The sequence below is a fragment of the Protopterus annectens genome, chromosome 4.part0 (assembly GCF_019279795.1).
Source record: "Protopterus annectens isolate FY-2018-M chromosome 4.part0, PAN1.0, whole genome shotgun sequence".
Lineage (NCBI taxonomy): Eukaryota > Metazoa > Chordata > Ceratodontiformes > Protopteridae > Protopterus > Protopterus annectens.
Window position 1 is genome coordinate 926,276,425 of NC_056733.1, and position 27,026 is coordinate 926,303,450.

Genomic DNA, 27,026 nt, shown 5'->3' on the forward strand with positions numbered 1-27,026 from the left:
AAGTCCTTGTGCAAAATCTTTTCAACTGATAATTTTGAGGAGAGGCAAATAGATCTACGTCTGGGCTCCCCCATTTCTCTGATATCATGTGAAGACTTGTGGATTTAGTTTCCACTCGTGAGGATCCACAAGGTTTCTGCTTAAATCATCTGCCAGTGTTCTGTTTTCCTGGCAGGAATTGGGCCTGAAGATTTATTTGGTAGGTCAAAGCTGTGTCCCACAGTGCCATGGCTAATCTGCAAAGGAGGTATGTGTGTGTGCCCCCTTGCTTGTTTATATACCACATGACTGTGGGGTGTTGTCCGTCTTTATCATTAGTTGTCCTGGATGAATTAAGTCCTTGAAGTCTGTTAGGGCATTTTGAACAGCTAGCATCTCTTTCTGGTTGATATGTAGATGCATTTGTTTTGGTGCCCATATGCCCTGAATGCATCTTCCTGCCATGTGGGCCCCCCACGCATAATCTGATGCGTCTCTTGTTAAGGTTTGGCTGGCAGGGGGTAGAGTGAAGGGCTGTCCCATGTTTTGGTGACAGGCCTTGGCCCACCATAGAAATTGTCTCAGGGAATGAGAGGAATCATTGTTTCCAGACTGCGTGAAAGTTTACTCCATAAACTTTTTAGGTACCATTGAAATTTCCTCATATGCAGTCTTGCATATGGAATTAGCAGGATGCTATGAAGCCCAGAGCCTGCAGAATTTGTCTTGCAGAAGACTGGGTTTTTGTTGACATCAGTTTGAAGTATGTAGTCAGTTGCCTTTGTTTGTCTGGCATAAGGTAAGCCATCTGGGCAGTTGTATTCAAGTTTGCACCCAGGAATGTTATCTTTTGAGAGGGTACCAGTTGTGATTTCTTTTTGTTTATTGTGTACCCTAGGCATGTTAGAAGCCTTTTCACAAACGCCAGATGTCGAAGAAGAGTGTCCTTGTTCTCTGCTTGAATGAGACAGTCGTCCAAGTAAGGATATATTTGTATACTTCTTTGTCTGCAAAATGCAATTACTGGTGCCAGGCACTTTGTAAAGACCATGGGCGCACTAGATAAACCAAACAGCAGTGCAGAGAATTGGTAATGCATTAAGCCAGCCTTGAATCTGAGGTATCTTCTGCATGATTGTCTTATTGGGATATGCAGGTATGCCTCTTTTAGGTCTAATGTCACCAGCCTAGCATTCTTGCCCAGCATGGGCAGAAGCTGCTGCAAAGTCAGCATTTTGAATTTTGGAATGTCCAAGTATGTGTTCAAAATCGATAAATCCAGAATTGGCCACCAGGCCTTGTCCTTTCTGGGTACCAAGAACAGTCGAGTAAAAACCTTGTCCTTTTTCCTGTTCTGGTTGAATGGCCCCCATATCCATGAGGGACATAACCGGTTTCTGTGCCTCTGCCCATTGATTTGTGGGCAGATCTGGCCAACCGCTTGCCATTGGCAGTGTGTGGAAATGGAATCTGTATCCCTATGATACTATGTTTAGTACCCACTTGTCCTCGGTTATCAACTGCCAATTTTGAGCAAAAAGTGCTAATTTTCCTCCTAAGGGTGCTGTCAAAAGATAAGTGCTTGGTGTAGGCAGAGGGAAGTCATTGGGACTGTTTTCTGTAGGTTTGCGCTTTATCTCCCCCTGATTTGGGGGTAGATGCGCCCCATTGCTTTGACCTGTATGAATCTTGCGCCTGGTATCTGGAACCCTTTGGGCGTCTGAATTTGCCCCTTTGAGCTCTGACACAGGAAAGGACCAATTTTTTGTAGGCCAGTGTCTACTGAATTTTGGTGGCTGCACTTGTAAGAAGTCTTTAACAGTTTGCATAGACCTAGCTTTGTCTTCCATTTTCTTTAAAGCCTCTTCTGCCTTAATACCAAACAGAGAATCATGCTGTAAAGGTGCATCTAACATGATCAGGCAAATTTAGTTCCTTTAACCAGGCATGCCTCCTAATCACAGATCCAGTAACTGCGGCCCTGCAGGAGGCCTCTAAGGAATCAAAACCACATTGCAAAGTATGCTTTCCAACTTGTTCAGCTGCATGCAATAGTTCCTGTAATTCTTTATTTTCTGCACATTCTGAAATCAACATCATTTTCTGTTTCAGCAATCCCATAACATGTTGTTGGTACTTAAGCATATGAAATTGACAGTTTAAGGCCCTGACTGCCAAGGTTGCAGATTTATAAACATTTTTTCCCCATCTGTCTAGTGCCCTTGAATCTCTGTCAGAGAGGGTAGGATTTTTTGCTGTTGAGGCCTTAACTCCCTTTGGACCCTGTGAAATAGTTTCAGGATCAGCAGCAGGGTTTCTAAATAAAAATTTATGTGAGTCAGGGACCCTGTAATACCGGACAGGCTTACTGGGAGCTGGAGGTAAGGAGTCAGGGGTCAAGCTTGACTCCGAAAACACATCATCCACAATGTCTAAAACAGGGGGAATGGCTAAAGGCTTGTGCTGAGGGAGAAGAAGGAAATCCCTAAGCCTCTTTTTTGATTCTGAGAAGTCTTGACTCTCCCAGTGAAAATGTTCCCTCAAAGTATGCGAAGTTTCTCCAAATGAATAATCCTCTGGAGGAGCTGCAGATGGAATGGACTCCTCAGCATCAGAATCCTCATAGGGAGGTATAGATAATTCCTGATCAGAAGAGGAATCAGAAGAAATAGAAACCTGATCTGAAGATTCATAAATCAGTGTCTTGCCTAGGCCTCTTATCTGGAGGGAGACAGGTACCCCTGATCAAGGTAATAAGGTCTTCAGCCATTTTGATCATCTGTTTTTTAGGCATAGAGGCCTGTACACGTGGCTCATGCGTCGGTTTTCTAGTTTTAGAAGTTGCCTTTGTCTTTGGTTTTGCAGCTGTCGTCGGCTTGATATATAAATGTTGAGGTCTGAATACACCCTCAGAAACTGGTGCCTGCTCAGTGGCTCCAGACCCATCCGAGGGAGATACATCCGTCGGTCCAATACCTTGAGTATCTTGTGGCATGCCGGACTCCACATGGGTGCCAGTAGAGGCCTGCGACTCAAAGGTAGTGGGTATCAGGGGCTGCGAAAGCGCCTCACTGAGTACTGGCAACTGGCTTAGGAGAAACTTCGTCTGTTTTGGATCTCGACTGCCTTTCTCTGTCCTTTTCTTTGCGTTTTTTATGTACTCCAGTAGTTGGATTGCTATCCGACGACATTTCTGGGTAGTTAAATCTGTTTCCAAAATACTTTGATGCAAAAATATACAGACGCTTAATAGTGCGTTGGTTAAATCTAGCACAAAATCGACAGCCAGGCACATTGTGATCAGGGCCTAGGCAAGGAATGCAGTATAAATGGAAATCCTTATGAGGTATTTGCTTCCCACAAGTAATACAATTATTAACTTTTTCTGACATTGGTAAAAAGCAAGAAAAAAATTTCCCCAACAGGGTACTTAGCTTTAGTGAAGACTTCGGTTCTGAAACTCAAACTCGAACATTTCAGTAGTCGGCTTCTGCTTCGGGCACCGCGCGGCAAGAAAGACTAAAGAAAATGGCGTTGGCTGCATGTTTTATACACCTGACGTCATGGAAGAGAGGACAGCAACCGACGCAGGACCCAAGACTTTGGAATTCAGGCCAACTGAGGGCAACCTGCCAGCAGATTACCCCAAATGTAATGACTGCAACAGTGAAACATGAAGAACATCAGGAACATCTATTTACATTAGTATTCCCATTACACTTAAAAATAAAGTCCTTTATAACATGCAAAGAAAATCAAGCACCAGCCAGTTACTGAATTTACCCAGAAATCTAGGTCCACTGGCTTTCACTGTTTTCACACCAAAAAGCTAGAAGTAAGCTGTTACTCAATGTGCAGCCATCTTGGAAGTCCATCAGTGATTTATTTTTGACGAAACATACATAAACTGCACTTACTTTATGTTGTATTAAGACAAAAAAGGTGAACATTCAATTCTAGTTTTGCCTTACAGCCGTAATGAAGTATCAAATGGTCTGTATATTGTAAAGTCCGAGTAATTCATGCTTCTGCACCTATGGATCCTCCCATGTATTCACAGTTAAAAGTGAAACCATATTTTTTATATGGAGTGCTGCATCTTAAGGCCAGCCAAAATGGGGTATAACCCACCATAAAACCTTAGCTATGTTTTATAGAAGCTAACACTGGTGCACTTTGAAAGGGCTGACTTGGCTCCCCTCATATACTTATTTAGGAAGATGCTACTTTTAGTGATTGTGACACTGCTAGAAAGATCTTAGAATTGCATACACCAATGTGCAGGGAACCATTTTTGATTTTCTGCAAGGACAGTGACTGCTCACAGCAAGTCTGATGGCATTTAACCACCAATCTTAACATGCCCTGTATACTCTGGAAATTCTGATAGGACACAAGTTCTGCGCACTGAGACCATGGTGTCTTAAGGGATCACTGTAGAACTCGTATGTAAAATCTGGCACGAGGAACTAGATAAAAAGATGACTGCCATTAAGCCCAAGGTCTGCATGTTAAGAGCTGGTGAGACTTTGTTAAACTGAAAATGCTGATTCAATACATCCTGAAGAAGAATCCTTTTGAGGGTGATCAGCCTTTTAAGTGAAAAGCATACAACCCATAAATGTCAAGATATGCATTGGCTCCTACTGTGATTTTGCAGTGTTTACTGTAAATTTCAAAATCCGTAATTGGTGAAGTAGAAACTCAGTGCAGCTAGGAGATAGTTGTTTAAGTAAGAAAACACTGAGCCCTCACAGCCTTTTTCACTGTTAATGTGGTAGCATATTTGGTAAACACCCTGGAGGCTACTGAGAGACTGAATGGAAGTGAATGAAACTAATAATGGCTGGCTTTTATAAGAATTGAAGAAACCTCCTAGACTCTTAACTGCCATGAGTGAATAGGCATCCTGGAGATCCAAACAGCACATCCAATCTCTTCCTGCATAGCAAGAAATAACTGACTGACCTATGAACATCTGGAACTTTTCAGAATGTAACTGCTTAGGCTGCTGACAGGTTCATGGGCTTTTTAGAACCAAGTAGTACTTTCAGTAATATTCAGATGTCCCTCGAATATTCAGATGTCCCTCGGACAGTGGGACCCCTTGGATAGGCCATTTTGAAGAAGGTTTAAGATTGCTTTTCCTGCTGAATTTTCCTGAAAAGGTGAGATGGACGGAACAATGATGTAGCGTGCTGGTTGGGACAACCTTGGAATTGTGTAGTCACTGTTCATGATTATTTTAATTCACCCTACTTTGAAGGGATGCTAGCCACAGAGAGATTTAATAGCTGACCTCAATGGCCTCAGGGGAAAGGAACAATCAAGGCAAGTCTTCAGAGTCTGCTGTTGCTGTTCTACAGATACAGGAACACTACCTCTGATGCAGGTGAAAACGTTTGCATCTGCAGTAGCTTCCTTTCCAGAAAGTGCCATGGTCACATGACATATGTTGGTCCCAGTGACTGAATTTCTCTGCTGCTGGTGCTTCCTGTACTACAGCTGGCACTGGCTCATCTGCATCCCTCAAAGGGTGAACTGTTGAATCTTCAATTGAACATAAAGGGTTTTGGCTTCTTTCGTTCTGTACCCCAGTTTCTTTTTTACTTTTTGTACTAAACATGTCATATACTTTAAAGGGGGCGCAATGAAGAGATGCCTTGAAATTCTCCATGAAAATTGTGATGTGGTAGCAAACAGTGATGCTGTTACCCTGTTGACTTTCCCGCACCATACTCATAACTGTGCACCTGGCACAGGGTGATATTGCATACAGATGAAACTGCTGCTGCTTGGGAACTAAGCTTTTACTTTAGCTCAGTATCTAACTGCTTTACCTCCACTTTGGAAACAACTTCTGTAAGCTCAAACTAAAAACATGGCATATGATAGAGAAGTAAATGCTCCAATAGAAAAGGTGGCAGATAATTACACACACATGCTTTACAAAGCAATCTGGTGCCCATAACTTCTTCTCTGGAGATAAACTGTATGACTCATAAGATATGGAAGCATTTCTAAGGGCTGCTTTAGCAAAGACAGTCAATATCTGTAGTCTGAACACAACAAAAAAATTAGTCACTGAAAGGCCAGAGGATCTTGTCTGGTCTCCCCGGAACTGGAGTCGCATCAGGTTCTCTCCAAGACTCTCCGACGACAAAAGACCATCATTGTCACCAGAGACCACCATCCTAAAGGTCAAGCAGAGCGATATAAAAGCCACTCGAAATGTCCATTCTAGAAATAAGGAAGGCTCTAAGGGGCCATCCCACCATTTTCTGTATCATCTCTGAAATTGCCTTCCATTTCAGGTCTAGGAAAAGTGAAGGAATATCTATGATTAGTCTAGACATAGGAGTCTTTAAGGCAGAGCTCATCTGCTTCCTCCCTCTTCATACAAGACAGGATGCAGAAGTGGAGGAAGAAGCTTCAGCACAGCAAGACCCCCACTGCTACCTCACCAGTGGCTACCCTACTTTACTGTCCTGCTGACAAGAAACGCAACAGGTTACAACAGCAGACAGGAAACTGTTTTAGGTTGAAAGTGGTATTGTCAACAGTACCAGGAGAAGCCTGCAATGGTAATGTGGTCCACGGCAGTGATGTTCAACAGTTAACACTAGTACCAATTTGCTGGTTGACTGTGACTGATGAATTGCATGAGAGAAGACCTGTTGCAGACAAATCCTGCAAAAAAAAAAAAAAAGATATCTTTGGAACTGATAGTTAATAGTGACTACTGACGGTGAAAAACTATTCCCGCTCAAGGCTGGCATGAAGACCCTTGTGGGTTGAGGGCTCAAAGGCCAAGGACGAAGCACTAATGGCATCAACACTGAAATCAGCTTCAAAAACTAGGCCCTGAAACCAGAGCCCAGAAAGGAATTGGGTACCAACGACCTAGCTGATGAAAAAATTCATAGATGAAAATGGCTTTGGTCTTGAACCCAAAACCACAGGTGACATTATCTTTCTAAACCGACTCTGGTGCTTGCATACTGCTAACCTGCCTCACAGGAACTGGCACCACTAGACGTGTTGATGAGGAAAACTGGAAAAGAAAGGTTAAGAGTTCTTATCCACCCAGCAACCTGAGGTAAAACGGACCAGATCCATCTCTGTCCCAGTACAAGAGCCCTCATCATCATTTCATACTAGATATCAACCACACAGTGATTAGAGAGAAACAGAGTTTGATAGACATGACAGAACAGCTGGAGGGCACAAACTTGCTGGACTCCACTCATATACAGAAAAGGCTATCCCTGCCTGGAAGGTCTAAACGGTTAAATTTATATGGCATTACCGACCTGAAAACACAACTCACAGAAGTACTGCCATGATCTAAAAACTCTTTCTCTTGGCTGGAACTTGAGTAATCTCGTTGGAGGAAGAAGGTTTCTCCCTACCTCCACCTTTTTTTTTTACGTTTTTTTCTCCTATCCTTACTCTTTGGTTTAGGAAAACAGGAGAGGTGCATTCTTGGGCCCTTGAGAGGTTGGAGCCTTAACCAGGGGTGATTCTTCCCAAGACAACAGGATTTTTAAAACCAGCTTATCTGTCTACCAATTAGTGTGCACTTATCAAAAGAACTACATATGTCATATAGCCTGACTAAATATTAAGCACAAAGACGCATCATATAAAACATGTTTATCTTGGGATGGAATCTTATTCCGTAAGATTTGCTTTCCAAACCCCGTAAAGCAAGTTCCAAACAGCCAACATGGAACAAATAAATTGCAATAAATAAATACTCCATTGTAGAACCTGAGAAAAGAAGTGATCTGAAAACACCGCACAGTAACAACCATATTACATAAAGAAGTTAACAGCATATAAACTCTTTTTAAACATCAGACCTGGGTGTAAAGACTCAGATAAAAACTACAGCAAAAAGGTTAGCGTGTCCTTGAAAGCATTCAAAATCCTGAATAAGTGAAAACCAAGCCGAAGCAGATGATGGTGCCAAAGACATTTTCCTATCAAACTCTTGAAATACCTGGAGGATTTTTATCAGCAGAGCTCAATAAGCAGCAAAAACGATCTAGTGAATTAGCAACACGGTAGCGTTACAGATTACAAAAAGTTCACATGCCAAGCTGCCTAAGATGTTCAAATTTTTGTCCTATCAGTTTTGAAAAAGGTGGATCTGATCAAGACAAATTTTTATTTTGGTTTCTGTCCCCCCTGGCCACTGAGCTTCCCCTCTCTCCAGTCACTCTATTTACCCACTCATTCTTCCACAGATGAGAGTCCTATGGTCCACTGACTACTTTTAGGGCACTGGTCAGGTGCATTAAGAATGCTGCAGTCATTTACGTGGGCATTGGGTTTTTGCTTACAGCTCTACATTCGCCATGTGTATGCCCACAGACATCCAAGGAATGGCGTACAATGGGGTAAACTTGAAGGTAGTCACCCACTTTTATGAATGAAGTAACCCTCAGAGTCACACTCCCCTTGTAATAAGCACCCTCCCTTGTCTTCAGCAGTCACATCAAGGAATCTAACATGTAGTGTGCACCCTGGACATGCAAACCAAACCCCTCTTCCCTAAGAGGGACAAGCATGTATTGTTGTATCAAAACTCTCACTTCCTCGCCAGATCGTCCTGCACTTGTGTCACTAATCAAAACTCTCACTTCCTCGCCAGATCGTCCTGCACTTGTGCCACTAATTGAACTTGGGCCGAATGGGTCACGGTCAGGCCGCTATCTTTCTACGTCAGAGCTTGCTGTAACGATTGACAATAACTTAGCATTTGCATCCATGCAGAAACAATTTTAATGTGCAAAAAGGACTTTCACAGTTCTGTTATCTGCAGTGGATCACAAAAAGGACTTTCACAGTTCTGTTATCTGCAGTGGATCACATTCACACTCTCGTAGTTTCCGGACTTGCACTGTTGAGTTTCAAACTTCCAGTTTGGCACCTTACATGGTAATTCTTTGCACATAAACTATTCTTTTCTTGTTAACTGATAATGCAACTTACTAAATTCAGTCTTCAGCTCAAAAACAACTTCTGTATGACCATGTATCCTTGTAAAGAGAAATGGGAAACAAATTGGAAGTGCTTTCTATACACAATTTTTCATCTGCTCTCTGAATACTGTCACTGCAGCTTTCCTCTCCTCAAGACAAGTGTGTTGTATACCTTTCAAGATTTCCTCGCAGTACCATAGTTCATTTGCAGGGAAAAGTCAGGAATAAAATATATAACAAATTCAGAACTGTTAAAAAAAAGAAAATAATTGTGCTCACTGTACCTAGAAAAACAATCATTGAAGCTTATTTTCTTTAATAAAATGATTCAGATCAGGATGCAGCACACAACTAGGCTGTTTGCAGTGAAATATCTGATGGAGAAGAAGCTGGACATGAAGAAAGAGTCCAACTGGACATATCTGGACTTCGAAAAAGCATACACAACAAGGTTCCAAGAAAGCGGATTTGGGCTTTCCTGTGATGGTTTGAAGTCCCAGAAAAACTGGTAGAATTAGTGCAGGCTATGTACAAGGACCCACTGACACAAGTACAGTGTTTGGACTCAAGAGAGGGGCTTCCAGTGGGAGTGGATGTGCATTTGGGTTCAGCTCTAGAGCCCACTGTTGCTCATACTGGAGACGAACTACATTAGCAAATGGGGAAAGCCAAGAAAGGTGCTGTTTGCAGATGATGCAGCACTACAAGCAGACTCGGAACAGGAACTTCAGTAAATGACAGAGGGAATGGAATGTACAACCAATGTGCACGTGGGACAGAAATGAGTACAGATAAGACAGATGCAATGGCAGCAAATGGGAAAAATCAGAAGCTGAGAAGACAGTGGAACAGGATAACAGCTTCAAGTTTCTGGGAGGGGTGGTCAAGAAGAAGGGAACTCTGAATGAGGATGTCAAAGCTAGGATCAGAGGGGCTGCAATTAACTGGCACAGACTGTCAGGGGTAGTGCACGACAGACGAATGCCAACGAAGCTAAAAAGTAAGGAGTATAAACAGTGATGTGACCAGTATGGTATAGAAACCTGGGCAGTAAAGGCAGAGCAGTTGTGGAAGACAGAAGCGATGGAGATGAAATGGCTGAAACAGGCAGTAAGATGCACAATGTAGGGAAGATGAAGTGACATCAAAGCAAAAGTCAAAGTAGCTCCAACTGCAGAGAATGTCATATACAACAGATTATGGTGGTTCAAGCACATATGCAGGAAACCAAATGATGACATTTGAAGATGATTTGGGAGAAAACAGAAAGAAGGCAAAAGGAAACAAGAATGTCTAGTTAAGGGATGCGTATGCTGCATGACAGGACCTGTGACTGGTATGCAGACAAACAAATGAAAAACAGGGTAATGATGATGATGACATTAGTAAAATTAACTGCCAAGCATGCATCAAAATTACAAAATGGTGACAAGGTTTTGTTGTTTGTATAATTAAACATGAACATTAAGAGGGTGGTAGCACTTTCAGCATAAAAGCCAGCAGTTACTTAAGAGGATTAAAGTAAAAGTAGGTTTTGTGCCCACTGAGTGGCACACAGCTACAGTTATCCCACTCCACAAGGGGGGATCCACATTGGATCCTGGGAACTACCGCCCCATCAGTATAACCAGCCTGATCTGCAAACCCATGGAACGCATTATTATGGAACTTATAAACAAAGACATTGGCAACCTTCAAACACTGGACCCCACCCAATGTGGGTTCGTGAAAGGTAGATCATGTCTCCTAAACCTGACTGACTTCTTTGAAGCAGTCACTAGAGCAGTAGACAAGGGTAAGGTGGTTCACACAGCCTATCTGGACCTCGCCAAGGCCTTCGACACCATCCCCTACTCTGGAATCATAGATAAACTTACTAAGCTGGGCATTAATCCCTACATCACTCGATGGGTTCCCAACTGGCTTACTGACAGAACCCACACTGTAAAAGTGGCCAACTCCAAATCCAGCACCAGACAAGTGAAGTGCCTCAGGGTTCAGTCCTGGGACCGCTCTTGCTTGGCATCTACTTCTCTGAAGTACAGGCCAACAGTAAGAACTCTGGCTAACAAAGCTCGCAGATGACTGCAAACTGGGAGCCATTATTGAATCCCCAATTGATGTGGATATTCTACAAAACGGCCTTACAGAAACAGATGCTTGGTGCCAGAGCCATGGGCTCACGCTCAATGCCAAGAAATGTATAGTTATCCCCTTTGGGAAAAAAACATGTACTCGTGAATTACCACACAGGTGGCAGTACACTAAACACTGAAAGTATGATAAGAGAGTTAGGGACACAGCTGGACAGTGGTCTCACCTTTGATAACCACATCGCCACAACAGTCAGGAAATCCTTCTATGTGGCACACCTCATCACTAAGGGCTTTTCATCCAAAAAAAAGGAGGTCATTGTCTCACTGTACTCATCCCTCATTAGACCCATTATAGAATACAACGCCCCTGTGGTATGTACCTCTCAAGACATCTGCAACAGCTGGAAATTTCGCAGAAATACCTCACTAAAAGAATCACAGGCCTAAAGCAGATGCCCTATACTGACCATCTAAAAAAAACTCCAGCTATACTCTGTCGCATATCCTCTACTCAGAGGACATACAATGCCATGTAAAACCCAGAGCTGTTGGACATGCTACACTTAAAGAAATCCCAAAGCCTCAGAGCCACAAGCTCCAGGGATCTAAACCTTGTCATCACAATGAACAAAACATACTGGAGGGATAGGTTCCTGACCCAGAGACTCCCCAGACTCTGGAATAGACTGCCCATACATGTCGAGCAGAGCACCTCTTTGGCCATCTTCAAAAGGAACCTTGACGATTGGATGGGAGATAGGAAATTCACCCTGGGGATCGTGTCAATTGCCGTGCTAGACTGGGGTCCAGGGAAGTAAATATTGTGGGAAGAAATAGCCAGGGAATTGTTACGGCTAGGCTTGTATTGGCCCCCTAGGGCTGATAGCCTAGTACCAACCTATGAGTTGGGATATGTTTTTAAGAGACTGAGAGTTTAGGTTAGGTGAGTCAGGCGAAATCAACCTATGAGAAACTTTTACACTGTTTCCATTATGAGGCGAGATCTAAAGGACTTAAAGAACCCTGAGTAAGTTTGTATGTTTTTTAAGGATACTGGGACAGAATATCTGTGGGTTTTTCTGGTTATATATATTTTTGAGTAGCTAAATGTAAGAAAAAAAAACAGTAAGGCTACCTCAATCATAAATCCTAGTACAAATTTATTGAAACTGGGATAAGCGCTTTCGTGTTCACAAACACTTCATCAGATCCATAAAACTCTAAAACAATGAATTCAAATTTAAATTTAAAAACTTCCATGAACTATCTATAATGCACAGCCATGCCACTTGACTTTTGTCAGCACTGAAAACTGGTTCTCAACTTGAGAAAGGACTACTGTAACAAATGTACAAACTTGGTTTGAGAAGGACTGCACAGCAGAATTTTTTTATTTAAAGCTGATGAAATAACAGGCAAGCAATATTTATTTATTTAACATTTATTTACTGGGAAAGTAGGACTGGGACAGACCCCATTTTCAACAGATGCACAGCGAGAAATTTTCTAGATGCATGTCTTTGGAATGTGGGAGGAAACCTGAGCACCGGGAGAAAACCCACACAAACACAGGGATGACATGCAGACTCCACACAGAAGGCACCTCAGCTGAGAATCGAATTGGAGAACTTCTTGCTGTGAGGCGACAACCTAACGACTGCACCACTCGCTAATATACTGGCTATGCAAGCAGTACATTTTTTCCAACTGCAGCTCTAGCTTTGTGGGACTACGAAATGAGATCTTCCATAACAAACACAAAAGCTTAATTATTTTATCTTTTGTGTGTTCTACATGGAGGCTGAAATACAGGACCTGGTCAAGACAGAAGGTAAGGTATCAGAATGATTTGGTTTATTTTGAGTGGGTGTGAACTGCTGTCACCGAAGTGGTATTAGTTTTTGGTTAGCTCTATACATCACTTCTTAAAAATATTTTTTACAAGAATCCTATGTTCCTTCTTTCTGGAAAAGTCACATATAACCCTGCTACATAAAGGGAAGACCTCAACAGAAATAATCAGACTGCTCTCGTATCCTTCAAAGACATCACCAACAAAACTAGCAGAGTCTTAAATGTATATTCCTCTTTATTCATAAACCTAAGGCCTTCAACACAGTTTTACATAGCAAACTCCCAATGAAATTTCTTCACTTGGCCTCACATACTTCACTCTCACCTGGTTCAGAAGCTACTTGTCTGATAGACAACAATCTATCCCTTTTCCACCCAGTTACTACAGGTGTACCCCAATGCTGTGCTCTTGGCCCCATTTAATATATTCGCCAACAATCTCTATATTATTTAATACATTCACCAACAATCTCTATATTATTTAATATATTCGCCAATCTCTGTATTTCCTCTCAACAAGACTCTCTCATGCAATACTAAGATGACTCTACTATCGTATGCTCCTCTGATAACCCAACTTCTCATCTTCAACAAGTAGCACAAAAAACCTTTAAAGCCACGGAATCTTGGTCAAGCATGTTCAATTACTGCTCAAGCTTTAAAAAAAATACTACATTTTTCCCCCAGTTCACACAACCTTGACAAAAGTAATTTAAAAATCACCACCATAAACTCCAACAGTGACACTGTAGTAATATTTGACTCTAAACTGCTTGGTGTGACCATAGATATTGGCCTAAAGTTATTTGACCTATATATTCTAAACGCAATTAAAAAACACACCACAAGATAGGAATGCTCAACAGAACAAAAAAACTGCCTCAACTAATACTAAAGTAACCCTAGCTAACACTTACCTACCACCATAGAGGCAGCACCTATCCTTATAAACTTTCCAACCTCTACAAAAACTAAACTTGTGCAATATTATAATATGACTGTTTTGCTACAAGCAAACCCAATAAAAGCTGCCATTGTACCACACTAAAGGAACTAAATTGAATAGAACTACCTCACCACCTTAGATGCACACAATCACAGTACAAAAAAATAATCCTCCAGGCTGCCCAGTTCTTAGCACAGTTATCCAAAATGACACCCCACAATGTCCCTTGAACTCAAATGACAAACTCCTTATCATACAAAAAAAAAAATCTGCAAGATACTCTGTACTTTCAGTAACAAAATCCTGGAACTCGCTGTACAATCAAGTCATCTCCCACCATCCATATGCTCAAATCTTCTTCAAAACATTCCTAATTCCTAGCTCTGCTCACGCTCCACATTAGGTCAGTCCCATTTTATAATCATTTTTCTCTTTCATCCCCACCTTCATCTTCTAACCACAGTTTTTTCTCTCAACCCACTTTCTTGCAGCAATTCTCTCCCTTTAGTTTCTCCAGCTCCAATCATTTTTTACTTTACTGACCCACTACCCCCCTTTTCCTACCTTACTACCATTTCCTGTTACACTACTGAAAACCTTACTCATTAGCTATGCTACCACAGCACCTCTCTTTCATATACTCACTTGTAATTTTTAAATATCACTTCCTAATAACCTGATGCACATACTTTTTTCTTCTCACGTATGTACACATTCCTTTCTTTACTAACCAATCTTTACTCTCTCACCTCTGATACTCTGTCAACTTATTAATAATCCTTTTCTTAACTAACCAGCTGCCCCTGTGGGCCACTTTAAGCTTTGTCAATTTCTCTTTTTATGCTTGAAATAACCTATTCCATTTGGTTATAGATCGGCCTTACCCATCCCATGGTTGATCATTATATGTTACCCCTACATCCCATAGATAATTTGAGGGGACCCATGCATAGGATAAAGCATTTAGAACCTGCTGTCCATTACGGGGGGCAGTCCTGGAGTCAATTTTCTGTTATCCATCCATATATCTAAGCTGCGTTTGAAAATGGACAGGGATGATGATTTTTTTTTTTTTTAATGTTGATAGGGAATCTGTTCCACAGCAGCAGTATCCTCTGAAAATATACCTGTCCCTCCACACTACTCTGTTGATGTTGCAGAAGAGGTTTAGATCCTTAGACTGAGTATTTCTGATGCCATCTGACTTGGTAATGTGCAGTAAATCCATCAGCAATGGGTTGGAGGATGCCTTGTATGCCAGACACAAGTCACTTCTTAGCAGTCTGTAGGATACTGAGTAGAGTGACAGGGTTTTGAGTCGGTCCATGTAGGACATGTTGTTTAGGCCTTGTACACTTTTAGTAAGGTACCTCTGTAGGCAGTCCTATTGTTGCATGTGTCTGGATAGATGCATACCAAAGGGAACCTTATATTAAACGACTGGCCTAATGAGGGCAAGTATAAGGGGCAATAACATTGCTAGAGATCTAGACACAATACCTGTGTTTATAGGTTGTGCAATACAGAAGGACCTTTTCACAACATACATATGTTGGTCAAAAGTTAGGTCACTGTCCACATGTTCCCAAATCTTAAACAAGTGAGTCACCTCTTAGGGGTGTATTGTCAATGTGGTAGTTCCCTGGAATAGATGACTTCCAAAAGGATACAATAAAATGCATTTTTGGCATTTAGTTTCAGACCATGCTTTTAACACCAGTTACTTATTTAAGACAAACCTTCCTGCATGATGGATAAGTCATCTGAGGATTTAATGCCTGCTTTTAGCCTTCAGTCATCTGCAAATAGTCAGCCAGAGCCTTTGGTACTGATTTTTAACCCAGAACATTAGATGCCAAACAGGAAAGGTCCCAGCACAGAACTCTGAGGGACTCCACTGGTGACTGATCTCTCTGGGAAGGTAACTTCCCTTTTTTGATTAAATGTGTCCCATCTGTCAGCCATCTGGCAATCCAGTGTGTCTCACAGGGTTTTACCATCAGTTTATTTAGCTTTTCTATGCCAGAGTGGGGAAATGTGTCAAAAGCTTTGGCTAGGTCGAGGTATGTGATGTGTACCATTTTGCCTTCATCCATTGCTTTTGTTGACCTTTCCAAAAAATCCATCAGGTTGAGCAATCATTACCTGCCCCTGCCAAATCAAAAACTGAGATGGGTCTAGTGTTTGGAGGTTCCCTGTGTCCTGAATTATTAATTCCATGGCTCTGCAATATAAGGTTGGTCAGCCTTATGGGTCTGTGGAAGGTCCTCCCTTACGCAGGGGAATGACTCTAGCTGTCCTTCATTCGCCTCCTGCAAAACCTCTGTGGAGGCTAAGACTGAACATTGTTGTTAGGGGTGGGGCTAAATCATGCTTCATGCCATTTAAGATGCATCCAGTGATATTGTCAGGACCCATTCTTGGCAGTATTTTTAACTTTTCATAGCACTTTTAGGACTTGGTCTTGTGAGATATCTGTAGATGAGCCAGCTTTAGGTATATCTTGCTGGACAGATGGAGGAGAGAGAGGGGGAGTAAAGTTAGAGCAAAATGCTGGGGCAGTAGGTTAACTGTATGCTCAGCCTCAGTGCAGGTAACAGTGTTTACAATCAATGCTTTTGAGATTATGAACATAAAAATGCCTTGTGATTGTCTTCAGCTTGGGAAGCTATTTTAGCCTCAAACTTGGCAATGGTAGATCTTATTTTTTCCAATGACAAAGGCTCTAGCATTCTGGGACTTGCTCTTAACTTTTGGTCAACATTCTTTCCTTTGTATTGTAAACCTTCTTATGATAGTTTCACCACTTGGGTTTGTCCTGCATTTGTTCCTATGGGGTACAACTGCTGCATTATGCAACTGTTTACAAGCTGGTATGGTGTGGGGGTGGACATTTCTGTGTATTCAGTGGAGTTAAATGGGTTTGGTAGGGATCTGAAGCTTACAAATATATCACTTAGGAGTAGGTAGTTTGAATTATAGAAATTTCTAACTGTACCTTGAGCGAGAGGGAACTCTGGTTTCATTTTAATTTCAAAGGAGACTGGCTTATGGCCAGACCTAACAAGGGATGGTGCAAGATACTCTCATATAGTAAGGAAAATATGCAAGATGTTATTTCCCTAGTGGGTACTCTGACTGTCAATACAAATGTTCTAGAGAAATTAAAGTCCAGGAATCTCTCTGCTTGTGCACTAGTGGTGGTGTAGGTTTCACAGTCTATAGTTGCATACTTTAGATCATCTACGGAAATGATACTGGTTTTAATATCGAGTGAGTCTAGTTCCTTTACACAGGTGTTGTGGCTTTCTTTTGTCATAGGAGTTCTGTGGCTAGCTAAGACATGGTATGGGATCTTTTTGATGGTTAACTGGACATGAAGAGCTCTGTGGCTAGCTAAGGCATGGTATGGAACCTTTCTGATGGTTAACTGGACATGAAGAGTTCTGTGGCTATCTAAGGCATGGTATGGGACCTTTCTGTTGGTTAATTGGGCATGAAGAGCTCTGTGGCTAGCTAAGGATTGGTATGGAACCTTTCTGATGGTTAACTGGACATGAGTTCTGTGGCTAGCTAAGGCATGGTATGTGACCTTTCTGATGGTTAACTGGACATGAAGAGTTCTGTGGTTAGCTAAGGCATGGTATGGGACCTTTCTGACGGTTAACTGGACATGAGTTCTGCGGCTAGCTAAGGCATGGTATGGGACCTTTCTGATGGTTAACTGGACAAGAAGAGCTCTTTGGCTAGCTAAGGATTGGTATGGAACCTTTCTAATGTTAATTGGACATGAAGAGTTCTGTGGCTAGCTAAGGCATGGTATGGGACGTTTCTGATGGTTCATATGTTGGTACTAGGCTATCGGCCCTAGGGCCTATACAAGCCTAGCCGCAACAATTCCCTGGCTATTTCTTCCCACAATATTTACTTCCCTGGACCCCTGTCTAGCAGGGCGACTGCCGTGATCACCAGGGTGAATTTCTTATCTCCCATCCAATCGTCAAGATTCCTTTCGAAGACAGCCAAAGAGGTGGTCTGCTTGACATGTATGGGGAGTCTATTCCAGAGTCTGGGGAGTCTCTGGGTCAGGAACCTATCCTTCCAGCAGTTTTGTTCATTATGATGACAAAGTTTAGCTCCCTGGAGCGTGTGGCTCTGAGGGATTGGGATGTCTTTAAGTGCAGCATGTCCAACAGCTCTGGGTTTGACATGACCTTGTATGTTAAGCAGAGATTGCCTCTGAGTAGACGATATGCGACAGAGTATAGCTGGAGTTTTTTTTAGATGGTCAGCATAGGGCATCTGCTTTAGGCCTGTGCTTCTTTTAGTGAGGTATTTCTGTGGCCTTCCCAGTTGTTGCATATGTCTTGAGAGGTACACACCAAACGAGGCGTTGTATTCTATAATGGGTGTAATGAGGGATGAGTACAGTGGGACAATGACCTCCTTTTTTCTGGATGAAAAGCCCTTAGTGATGAGAATGGTAATGTCTTTCGGCTTTTCCCGGTTAGGGGTCGCCACAGCAGAACTCCGGTCCGCTACTCATTGGCAGTGGATTTTTATGGTGCAGAGATGTCAGCCTGACGCCCAGCCTTCAAAGGCGGCAAACCCGTTCACGCACGCACCTACCTGAATGTCTTTATACGTCACTCGACCACGGGGAGGACATGCAGACTCTACACAGAAGGCGCTCAAGCCGAGAATCAAATGGGAGAACCTCTTGCTGTGAGGCAACAATACTAACCGCTGCACCACCACGGCCATGGTTAACTGGACATGAGTTCTGTGGCTAGCTAAGGCATGGTATGGGACCTTTCTGATGGTTAACTGGACATGGAAGAAGCTGAAGAGCATCAAGCTGCTTTAACAGCCTTGTTGGGAGTCTCTTTTGAACACAGACTGATACATCTCCACATTTTCCCCTCCTGTGCAGTAGCTAGTCTAAATGTGTGGAAGGCAGTATAGCCTTGCACAGCTAGAGTGCTATCTGCTATTTTAAACCATTTCTCAGTCACTACCCAGAAGTCAAGGTCTTCCTGGGTTAGAAGCGTTCAGACTCCTAAGCACTGATCAGTAACACCTTCAGATTTTCCTTACCTTGTTTTGTGATGCTGGTAGGTTTACCAGATTGGCATTGTCTAAAAAAGGCACTACGGGGTTGGATGATGCCTTTGCCAATAATCGAAATCAATGCAGGCCATCTCTGGCCACCTCTCTTCACCTGTTCTAATTTAAACAAATTAGACTTAGTTCTCTCACTAGACAATCTTGCTATTTAGTTACTCTGTATTATATTGCATTATACCTGTAAAATGACAACCATTACAACTTTGTTATATGTACTTGTAAAAGTCACAATCTATATCAAATGTTTATATTTGCTATGCTCTACTGTTTTGCTTTCATGTAATGTGTTGGGGCTTTTCTCCCCAGGTGTCCTCTGGAAATGCGTCATTGCCCAGTTGGACTTTCCAGGTAAACAAATGTCAATAGAGTCTTATGTTTTTTGAGCCAAGAAGCAACTGCTCTAGCATCAAGATTTTCCCTCCTGCATGGGTCAGGGGGTGTACAGCTGTACAATGGTATGTTAGTTCTGCAATGGATGACAGTGATCTAGATTTAAAAAAGGTGCAAGAACCAAGCCTTGAGGGGCTCCTTTGGTGAGGAAAATGGTTTGGAAGAGAAGGTGCCTATGTTTACTCCAAAGTATCTAAAATACACACAGTTCTTAAATCACAGTTAGGCTCTTGGGCTAACTGCTGTAGAAATGAGGTAGAAATGAGGACATTCTGCAGTAAGGTATGGTCACTAAATCAAAGGTTTCGATGAAAACTACTATTATGAATCCTTTGTTCACTCCTAACAGGTTATATGAGTTGTTAAGGTTTAAACAGCAGTAAATGGAGTCCAGCCAGACCAAAACGTGCGTTGGTTTCTTGACGGCAGGTTGTATTTCTGCATGTATTCTTTGAAAGATGATTAGTAATTTGCCAAGAAGGCAACGTAGACATTAGACGAAGTCTAGTTATTTTCACAAGAGGATTTATTAAGTCCCTTCCCCCCTCCTGGTAAAAGGCAGGGAGACTAGAAACAACCATCATGGCTGTCTGCATGATGACCCCTCCAGATAGGTCTCACCTCCATGCTGGGAATGGACCACTGGGAGGTGGCTTCATGTTCGTTTGTCAGAAAAGGAAGAAGAACAGGGAAAACGTAAAGACCAGGAGAAGAAAATAAAAATGTAGAGAAAAAGGCGGCAAATGTCCCAATGGCCAAAAATAAGGTTCAAGCACCACTTCAGGAGACCAGACAATTGTGAGGTGGAGGTCTTGGAAGAATGACATCTAGAAAGCCCAATGGAAAGCTGTGTGAATTGAGGCGGAATATTTTTATCAAACATGTTTCAGCTTCTGGGGCAATGTAAGAAATAAAAAAAAACAACTTGCACTCAGATGTCAGGCAAAACTAAACTATACACATTGTAGTTGTCTTGCAGGAATTAGCTGCCATACACTGATGGGATAGGTCCCATGGAAAGGCTTCAGTGGTGCTTCCTTACACAAGAATGAAGCACGAGAATGACAGATTTTACTCTAAATGAACCGAAGCTGGACATTAAACAAAATAACCCATAATAATAAAAAAATCTGCTTAATTCTTCCACTCAGGCCACCTCCTTGGTATTATGTCTGAAGGAGCCTCCTTATCAGCCTGATCTCTACTAACAACTTTAGCGAATATGTAACATATAAGCAGCTGTTGTGTACATCTCAGTTTGAGCAGGAAGCTGTGCGCCACAGATAACAGCATTTCTGGGCCTTCTGGCAGTTTTCATGACTGTGTCTTCTATCTAACATACACGAGTGTTAATTTTTGAGTCACACAAAAGTTTCAGAAACTATGAATGAAGGGTGGAACTAACTCTCCACATATCTGGGGATCTGGCAAACACAGAATTAAGATGTTGGAAGTATCTGACCATTAATTTGATTCCAACAACCCTCTGGAAGGCACAGTCCACATTCCACTTACTATTTGTCCACTCATAGATACTACACAACTTTTAACCACGTTGAACACAAAACCACATTTTAACTCACCTTGCCCAGTAGAAGACTCAGCGTTTCTAGGAGTGCTACCTTGACATTCCAGCTGAACCGGTCACCAAGGATTCGAATCAATGGACCAGTGATGCTCACTACAGATGGTTTCAGAGCCTCAGCTGAAGTCAGTTTAATGACCATACCCAAAGCTTTAGCAGCTTCCTCTTTCTGCTCTGGATTTCCAGTCAGTACTCCCTCACGCAGCACAGGCAGGAGTGAAGTAACACCCTGTTAAAGAACATAGAATTCCACAATTAATACATCATTAGCATAGTAACTCTGCAAACAAAAGTCTACAACAATTACACATCATTTGCATTATAACAAGAAAATGTTGTACACAAAATAAAGAAAATGTTTAAAATGTTACTTTTCATAGGATCATAGGTTACTAGGTCAACAGTCCTGGAGCCCTTACAAGCCTAGCCAAAAATTTATCCCCAAAAAAGAAACCTCAGTCAGTGCCTGTTGCCCCTGTCAATGAGTGACACAAGTGGAAAAGTACAGTTGTGTACACTTACATAAATGTAGACGTTTGAGTGTATTCACTGCTGTAGTCATCACACTTGGGTTATCCTGCCAGGGGTAGCCCTCAGTCAGCCCGAATACCAGAGGCTTAGTATTTCTGCATCGGTTGCTGTTGCTCCAGGACTGATGTCAGGTCGTCAGTGGTATAAAAAGTACAGTTGTGTACAATTATCATAAATGTACATGTTAGAGTGTATTCACTGTTGCAGTCATTACATTTCGGTAATCTGCTGGCAGGTTGCCCTCAGTTGGCCTGAATAACAAAGTCTTGGGTCCTGTGTCGGTTGCTGTCTCCTCTTCCATGACGTCAGGGTTATAAAACATGCAGCCAACACCATTTTAATCAGTTTTTCTTGCCCCAGATGTCAGGTGCCCCCAAATGGGGAGCAAAAAAAAAAAAAAAACAAAAAAATATATATATATATATATGTGTGTGTGTGTGTGTGTGTGTGTGTGTGTGTGAGATTTAGAACACAAAAAAATTACCTCCAACTAAAAGCAAATACACCAAAAAGGCTTTTAAGCATATTAAAGGAAAGAAGAGGTATAGTAAGAGAAAAAACAGGGGGGCTGCAGGGTGGGTAACCAGGACTGCAACAGTGAATACACTCGAACATCTACATTTATGGCAAGTGTACACAACTGTACTATGTTCTTCCTGTTTCACTGTTGCAGTCATTACATTTGGGTAGAATCCCAAATCTATAGATGGGAGGATGGAATTATACAGCATAAGGAGCAGCTATAAGGGACTGCAGTGGCAAAGCCTGCCCTGGATTTCGAAAAGAGGTAAATGGTAATGTTAGCTGAACGAGCTCCAGGTAGCAGCTTCTAGAAGGTCTCTGGTAGGAACCCCTCTGAGAAAGGCTGCAGAAGTAGATGCAGCCCTGGTGGAATGGGATCAGGTTTATCATGGTGCATGTAGCAGAAACAAATACAATGGCTTATCCATTTTGAAATAGTCTGCTTTGAGATAGCCTTCCCCTCTGCCCCTGCAGCAAATGCCACCAGCAGTTGCTCAGACTTTCTTAGAGATTTTGTTCTGTTTAAGTAGAATCTTAGCTGTCTGTGTACATCCAATGAATTTAGAATCCGCTCCCCCTTGTTCTGCGGATTTGGGAAAAAAGTTGGCAGATGAACGGTCTAGTTAAGAGCCACACTGGAAACCACCTTAGGCATAAAAAAAGGATTAGTCCTGAGGGCCTCCCTGTCTGGATAAAAGATAATGAAAGGCTCCACTGCCATGAGAGCCTGTAGTTCTGAAATCCTTCTAGCTGAAGTGACTGCTAAAAGAAAGGCGGTCTTCTAAGAAAGAAATTAACCTTGGAAACAGGCAAGCCCTTATTCTTATCAGAAAAGGAAACAAATAATTGATCTGATTTTCTGGAATTCTTTAGTCCTGTGTAAATAAAATCTGAGAATTCTGTGGATGTCTAATTGGTGTAGTCTGTACTCAGATTTATAAGAGTGCTTCGGAAAAAAACACTGGTAGCTCAACTGTAGTATTCAGATTGTGCTCTGAGCATACCTTGGGAAGAAAGGAGGGGTTTGTCCTGAGTGAAACTCTATCCTTGTGAAAAACAATGTAAGGAGGTTGATTATAAGAACCTGCAGTTCTGAGACTCTCCTAGCAGAGGTTATGGCTGCTAAGAATAGTGTTTTCCAAGACAACAATTTCAGATATGATGAAGAGGAGGGCTCAAAGGGTACAGACATTAAAGATGAGAGGACTAAGTTTAAGTCCCAGAGTTCTAATGGCTGTTTGATTGGAGGCCTGAGACAGGGTTCTAATGGCTGTTTGATTGGAGGCCTGAGACAGGGTTCTAATGGCTGTTTGATTGGAGACCCGAGGAGGAGAACTCCTTTCAAGAAGGTTTTGCACAAGGAGTGTGACATGATTGGATTTCCCAACAAGCCAAAATGGAAATTGGAAATGGCAGCTAACTGAACTCTGACTGTAGCGGCTGCAGCTCCTTCACGAAAAATTGATGCTAGGAAGGATAGAATAGATTCTATAGGAGCCATATATGCATCTAAGCATTGGTCTGTAGTCCAAATAAAAAACCTTTTCCATTTGCTGGAATATAGTTTCTGAGTGGAAGGTTTACGGGATGAGATCAGAAGAGATAGGGGAATACCACCTGGCTATTCATGGAACTGAAGCAGCCATGCTGTCAATTTGAGGGTGTGGATGGTGGGATGGAACTGCCCCGATTGATGAATCAGAAGGTCTGGAGATGGGTCCAGAATACATGGTTCCTCCAAAAGGTAGGGCCACAGAAAGGGAAACCATACTTGTCGAGGCCAGTAAGGAGCAATGAGGATCAGGGAACTCCAACTGTTTTGCTTTCTGTATTACCTTTGGGATGAGAGGAAAAGGTGGAAAGGCATAAAGAAGTCCTGGGGGGCAATCGTACACTAGAGCATACCTGGATGACATCCTCGGACAGGGAATGAGGGCAAAGTAGCTGCTGCATTTGGTGTTCTGGTGAGTGGCAAATAGGTCACAGGAAGGCTGTCCCCCATCTGTGAAAGATCTCTCTCGCAACTTCTGGATTCAGGGACCACTCGAGAGGCATCAGAATTGCTCGGCTGATTGTCTGCTATTACGCTGGATTTCCCCGGGATGTGCGTTGCTACCAGAAAACATTGAGTGTCCATTGCTCATTTCCAAACTCTTAAAGACTCTTGGCAAAGCGGATAAGATTTGGTTCCCCCTTGCTTGTTTATGTACCACACGACAGACATGTTGTCTGACTGGATCGCAATTGTCCTGGTGGGAAGGGAGCTGTGAAGTGCTTGCAATGCATACAGCACCGCTCTCATCTCTAGAACATTGATGTGTAAGTGGTTCTCGTGGTTCTGCCAAGTACCTTGGACAGTCAATCCCAGATAATGCCGCCCCACCCTATCTAGGAAGCGTCCATGGTCAAAACAGATTTCTCCTTGGGGAGGAACAAGTGGACGACCTAGGAGAAGTTGTTCTGTGTGCAACCACCATGTCAGAAACTTCTTGCAGGTGTTATAAAAATCTGATGAGACAATGGAAGGTCTTGCATCGACCATTCGGCAAATAAAGTACAGTTGGGTACACTTACCATAAATGTAGATGTTCGAGTGTATTCACTGTTGCAGTCATTACATTTGGGTAATCTGCTGGCAGGTTGCCCTCAGTTGGCCTGATTAACAAAGTCTTGGGTCATGCGTCGGTTGCTGTCCCTTCTTCCATGATGTCAGGTCATCAGGGGTATAAAACATGCAGCCAACGCCACTTTCATCAGTTTTTCTTGCCCCAGATGTCAGGTGCCCCCCAAATGGGGAGCAAAATATATATGTATATAATTTAGAACGCTGTGTATAACACTGACGGATTCGGCAACCAGGAAACAAAACCACTTCAAGATTCCATGCAAAAAACTCCTTTATTCAGTAAAACAACGAGTGGATAAGTGCTTTCACGCACCGAAAGTGCGCTTCCTCAGATCTTCACAGTTAAGCAATAAACTCTCAGAGTATATATACCCAATAGCAATTCAATTAAACATCTAATTAAATAATTATTCAATTAATTGATTCACCTTGATTTAATATAATGAATGAGAATCACTTTATACAAGGGAAGGCAGTGTAAAGCAGCTCTAGTAAACTTCTCTTTCTATTTCTTCTGTTCATATGTAGAAATACATCCATAAATAAAAATAAAAACATTTATATAATTTATATAATTTCTGGCATGCAATGGAACATATTTCAAAAGATCAAATCCATTCAGTTAAAACTATTCAAATAAATATATGTATATAAATATAATTAAATAAATAAATCTCATGGAATAAATCTATGGAAGAGTATAAATACATATAATGAAAAATCTATAGTATAAGAATGTATACTATAAAATATATATGTATATAGTACCAAAAGGATGAAGTTCTCATTTGAGCATATATATATATATATATAAACAATATCATAATTAGCTATGTATGATGTCAATGTTGTTCATAGACTAATAATAACGGTGAACTATATGTTTATATGACTAATATATGCCTTTGTATATATGTGACATCATCAAATATGTGAACAAAATAAATACTATATTATTTATATAAAAAATCCATGTCTATATGTGTAAAAGTATAAAAATAAATATATATTCAAATGTTAGATAAAAGTATATTATATATATATATGTGTTATATAGTATATACATATATGAAAATAAAAAAAATTTTGTGTATATATGTATGAGTATGAATATGTATAAATAAATAATTGAATGGATGTCTTTGTATAAAATGTTAAAATCAACCATTAAAATCATATGGATGAACATGAGCTAGAATATATTAAATATACTTATATAAAAACAATGAAGCAAAATAAGAAAATGTCAAGTTGATATGTAAACATAAATATATATCAACAAGGGCTAAGACTTAGAAACATGAATATGACATAAATATATATATGTACATAGAAAAACAACATTAGGATACATTATTTATATATCCTACTATCTAGCACTGGTTTGATGCAAATGCTCTGATTCAGACCTGGGTATAAATGAGCACCCAATCTTAAAATCCATGATAATTCCACATTCGCCAAGATATTCATATTGTTACCCCATCTCTTGTTCAATTCTATTAATTGTAATACTCTAAATTTGAAGCTATGCTCCCTGAATTCAAGCACATGTTTAGCTAAAGCATTCTTGTCATTATTTTTCTTTATTTCATATATGTGATTGTATATTCTTTGCTTAAACCTTCTCTTGGTTAAGCCAACATAGAATGCTTCACATTTTGTGCATGTCGCTAAATAAACCAAATTCATGGAGTTACAGCTTGCATAGAACCTGGGTTTAAATGTAAAGTCCATTTTGGGATGTTTATATGCTTGTTCATTACTAATATATCTACACATATTACATCTGGTACATGGAAAAGTTCCCATAGTATTAAGATGTAACTGTTTGATGGAATTTCCTTTACCTTCTTTAAAACATAACAATCTTTTTAGATTGGGGGAATTCTTATAAAGAAACTTCGGATATTCACCCACTATATTCCTTGTTGTTTCGTCTATAGTTAAAAGCTTCCAATTCTGTTTAATTATATTTTTTAGATCTAAATTGTCGTTGGTATATTGCATCATATATGCTACTCTATTGTTGGTATTGAAGGACGTCCCTTCCTTAATTTTAGGTCTAGTATGAGGTGTCTTGTGTCTTGTTGTCGATTCATTCATGGAATCATGTGTCGAAAAGACTTCATTTCTTATGTCATGCACCATTTTCATGTTATAACCTCTTTCTAAAAACAATTCTTCCATCTTGTTTGCTTTATCTTTAAGTACTTGTTGATTTACACATAGCCTCCCTACTCTGATAAACTGACTCTTGACTATGCCTGGAAACACGTGTCTAGGGTGCATACTGTTGTAATGTAAAAGATTATTCACCCAACATGCTTTCCTATATAAACTAGTTTCTATTCTGTTTCCTTTTATTGTTATATTAATA

The 27,026-nt window shown here is 41.2% G+C and overlaps 1 protein-coding gene across 1 annotated transcript in view; it reads right to left on the reverse strand.

Moving 5' to 3' along the window:
• The window catches only part of GCN1 (GCN1 activator of EIF2AK4), a gene marked incomplete in the record, with an annotated part of 2,100,248 nt that overhangs the window by 220,908 nt on the left and 1,852,314 nt on the right, over nt 1–27,026 (reverse strand). Inside the window, 1 exon segment of the mRNA XM_044068902.1 lies at nt 20,966–21,196. Within this exon segment, the coding sequence (XP_043924837.1) occupies nt 20,966–21,196 (231 nt within the window).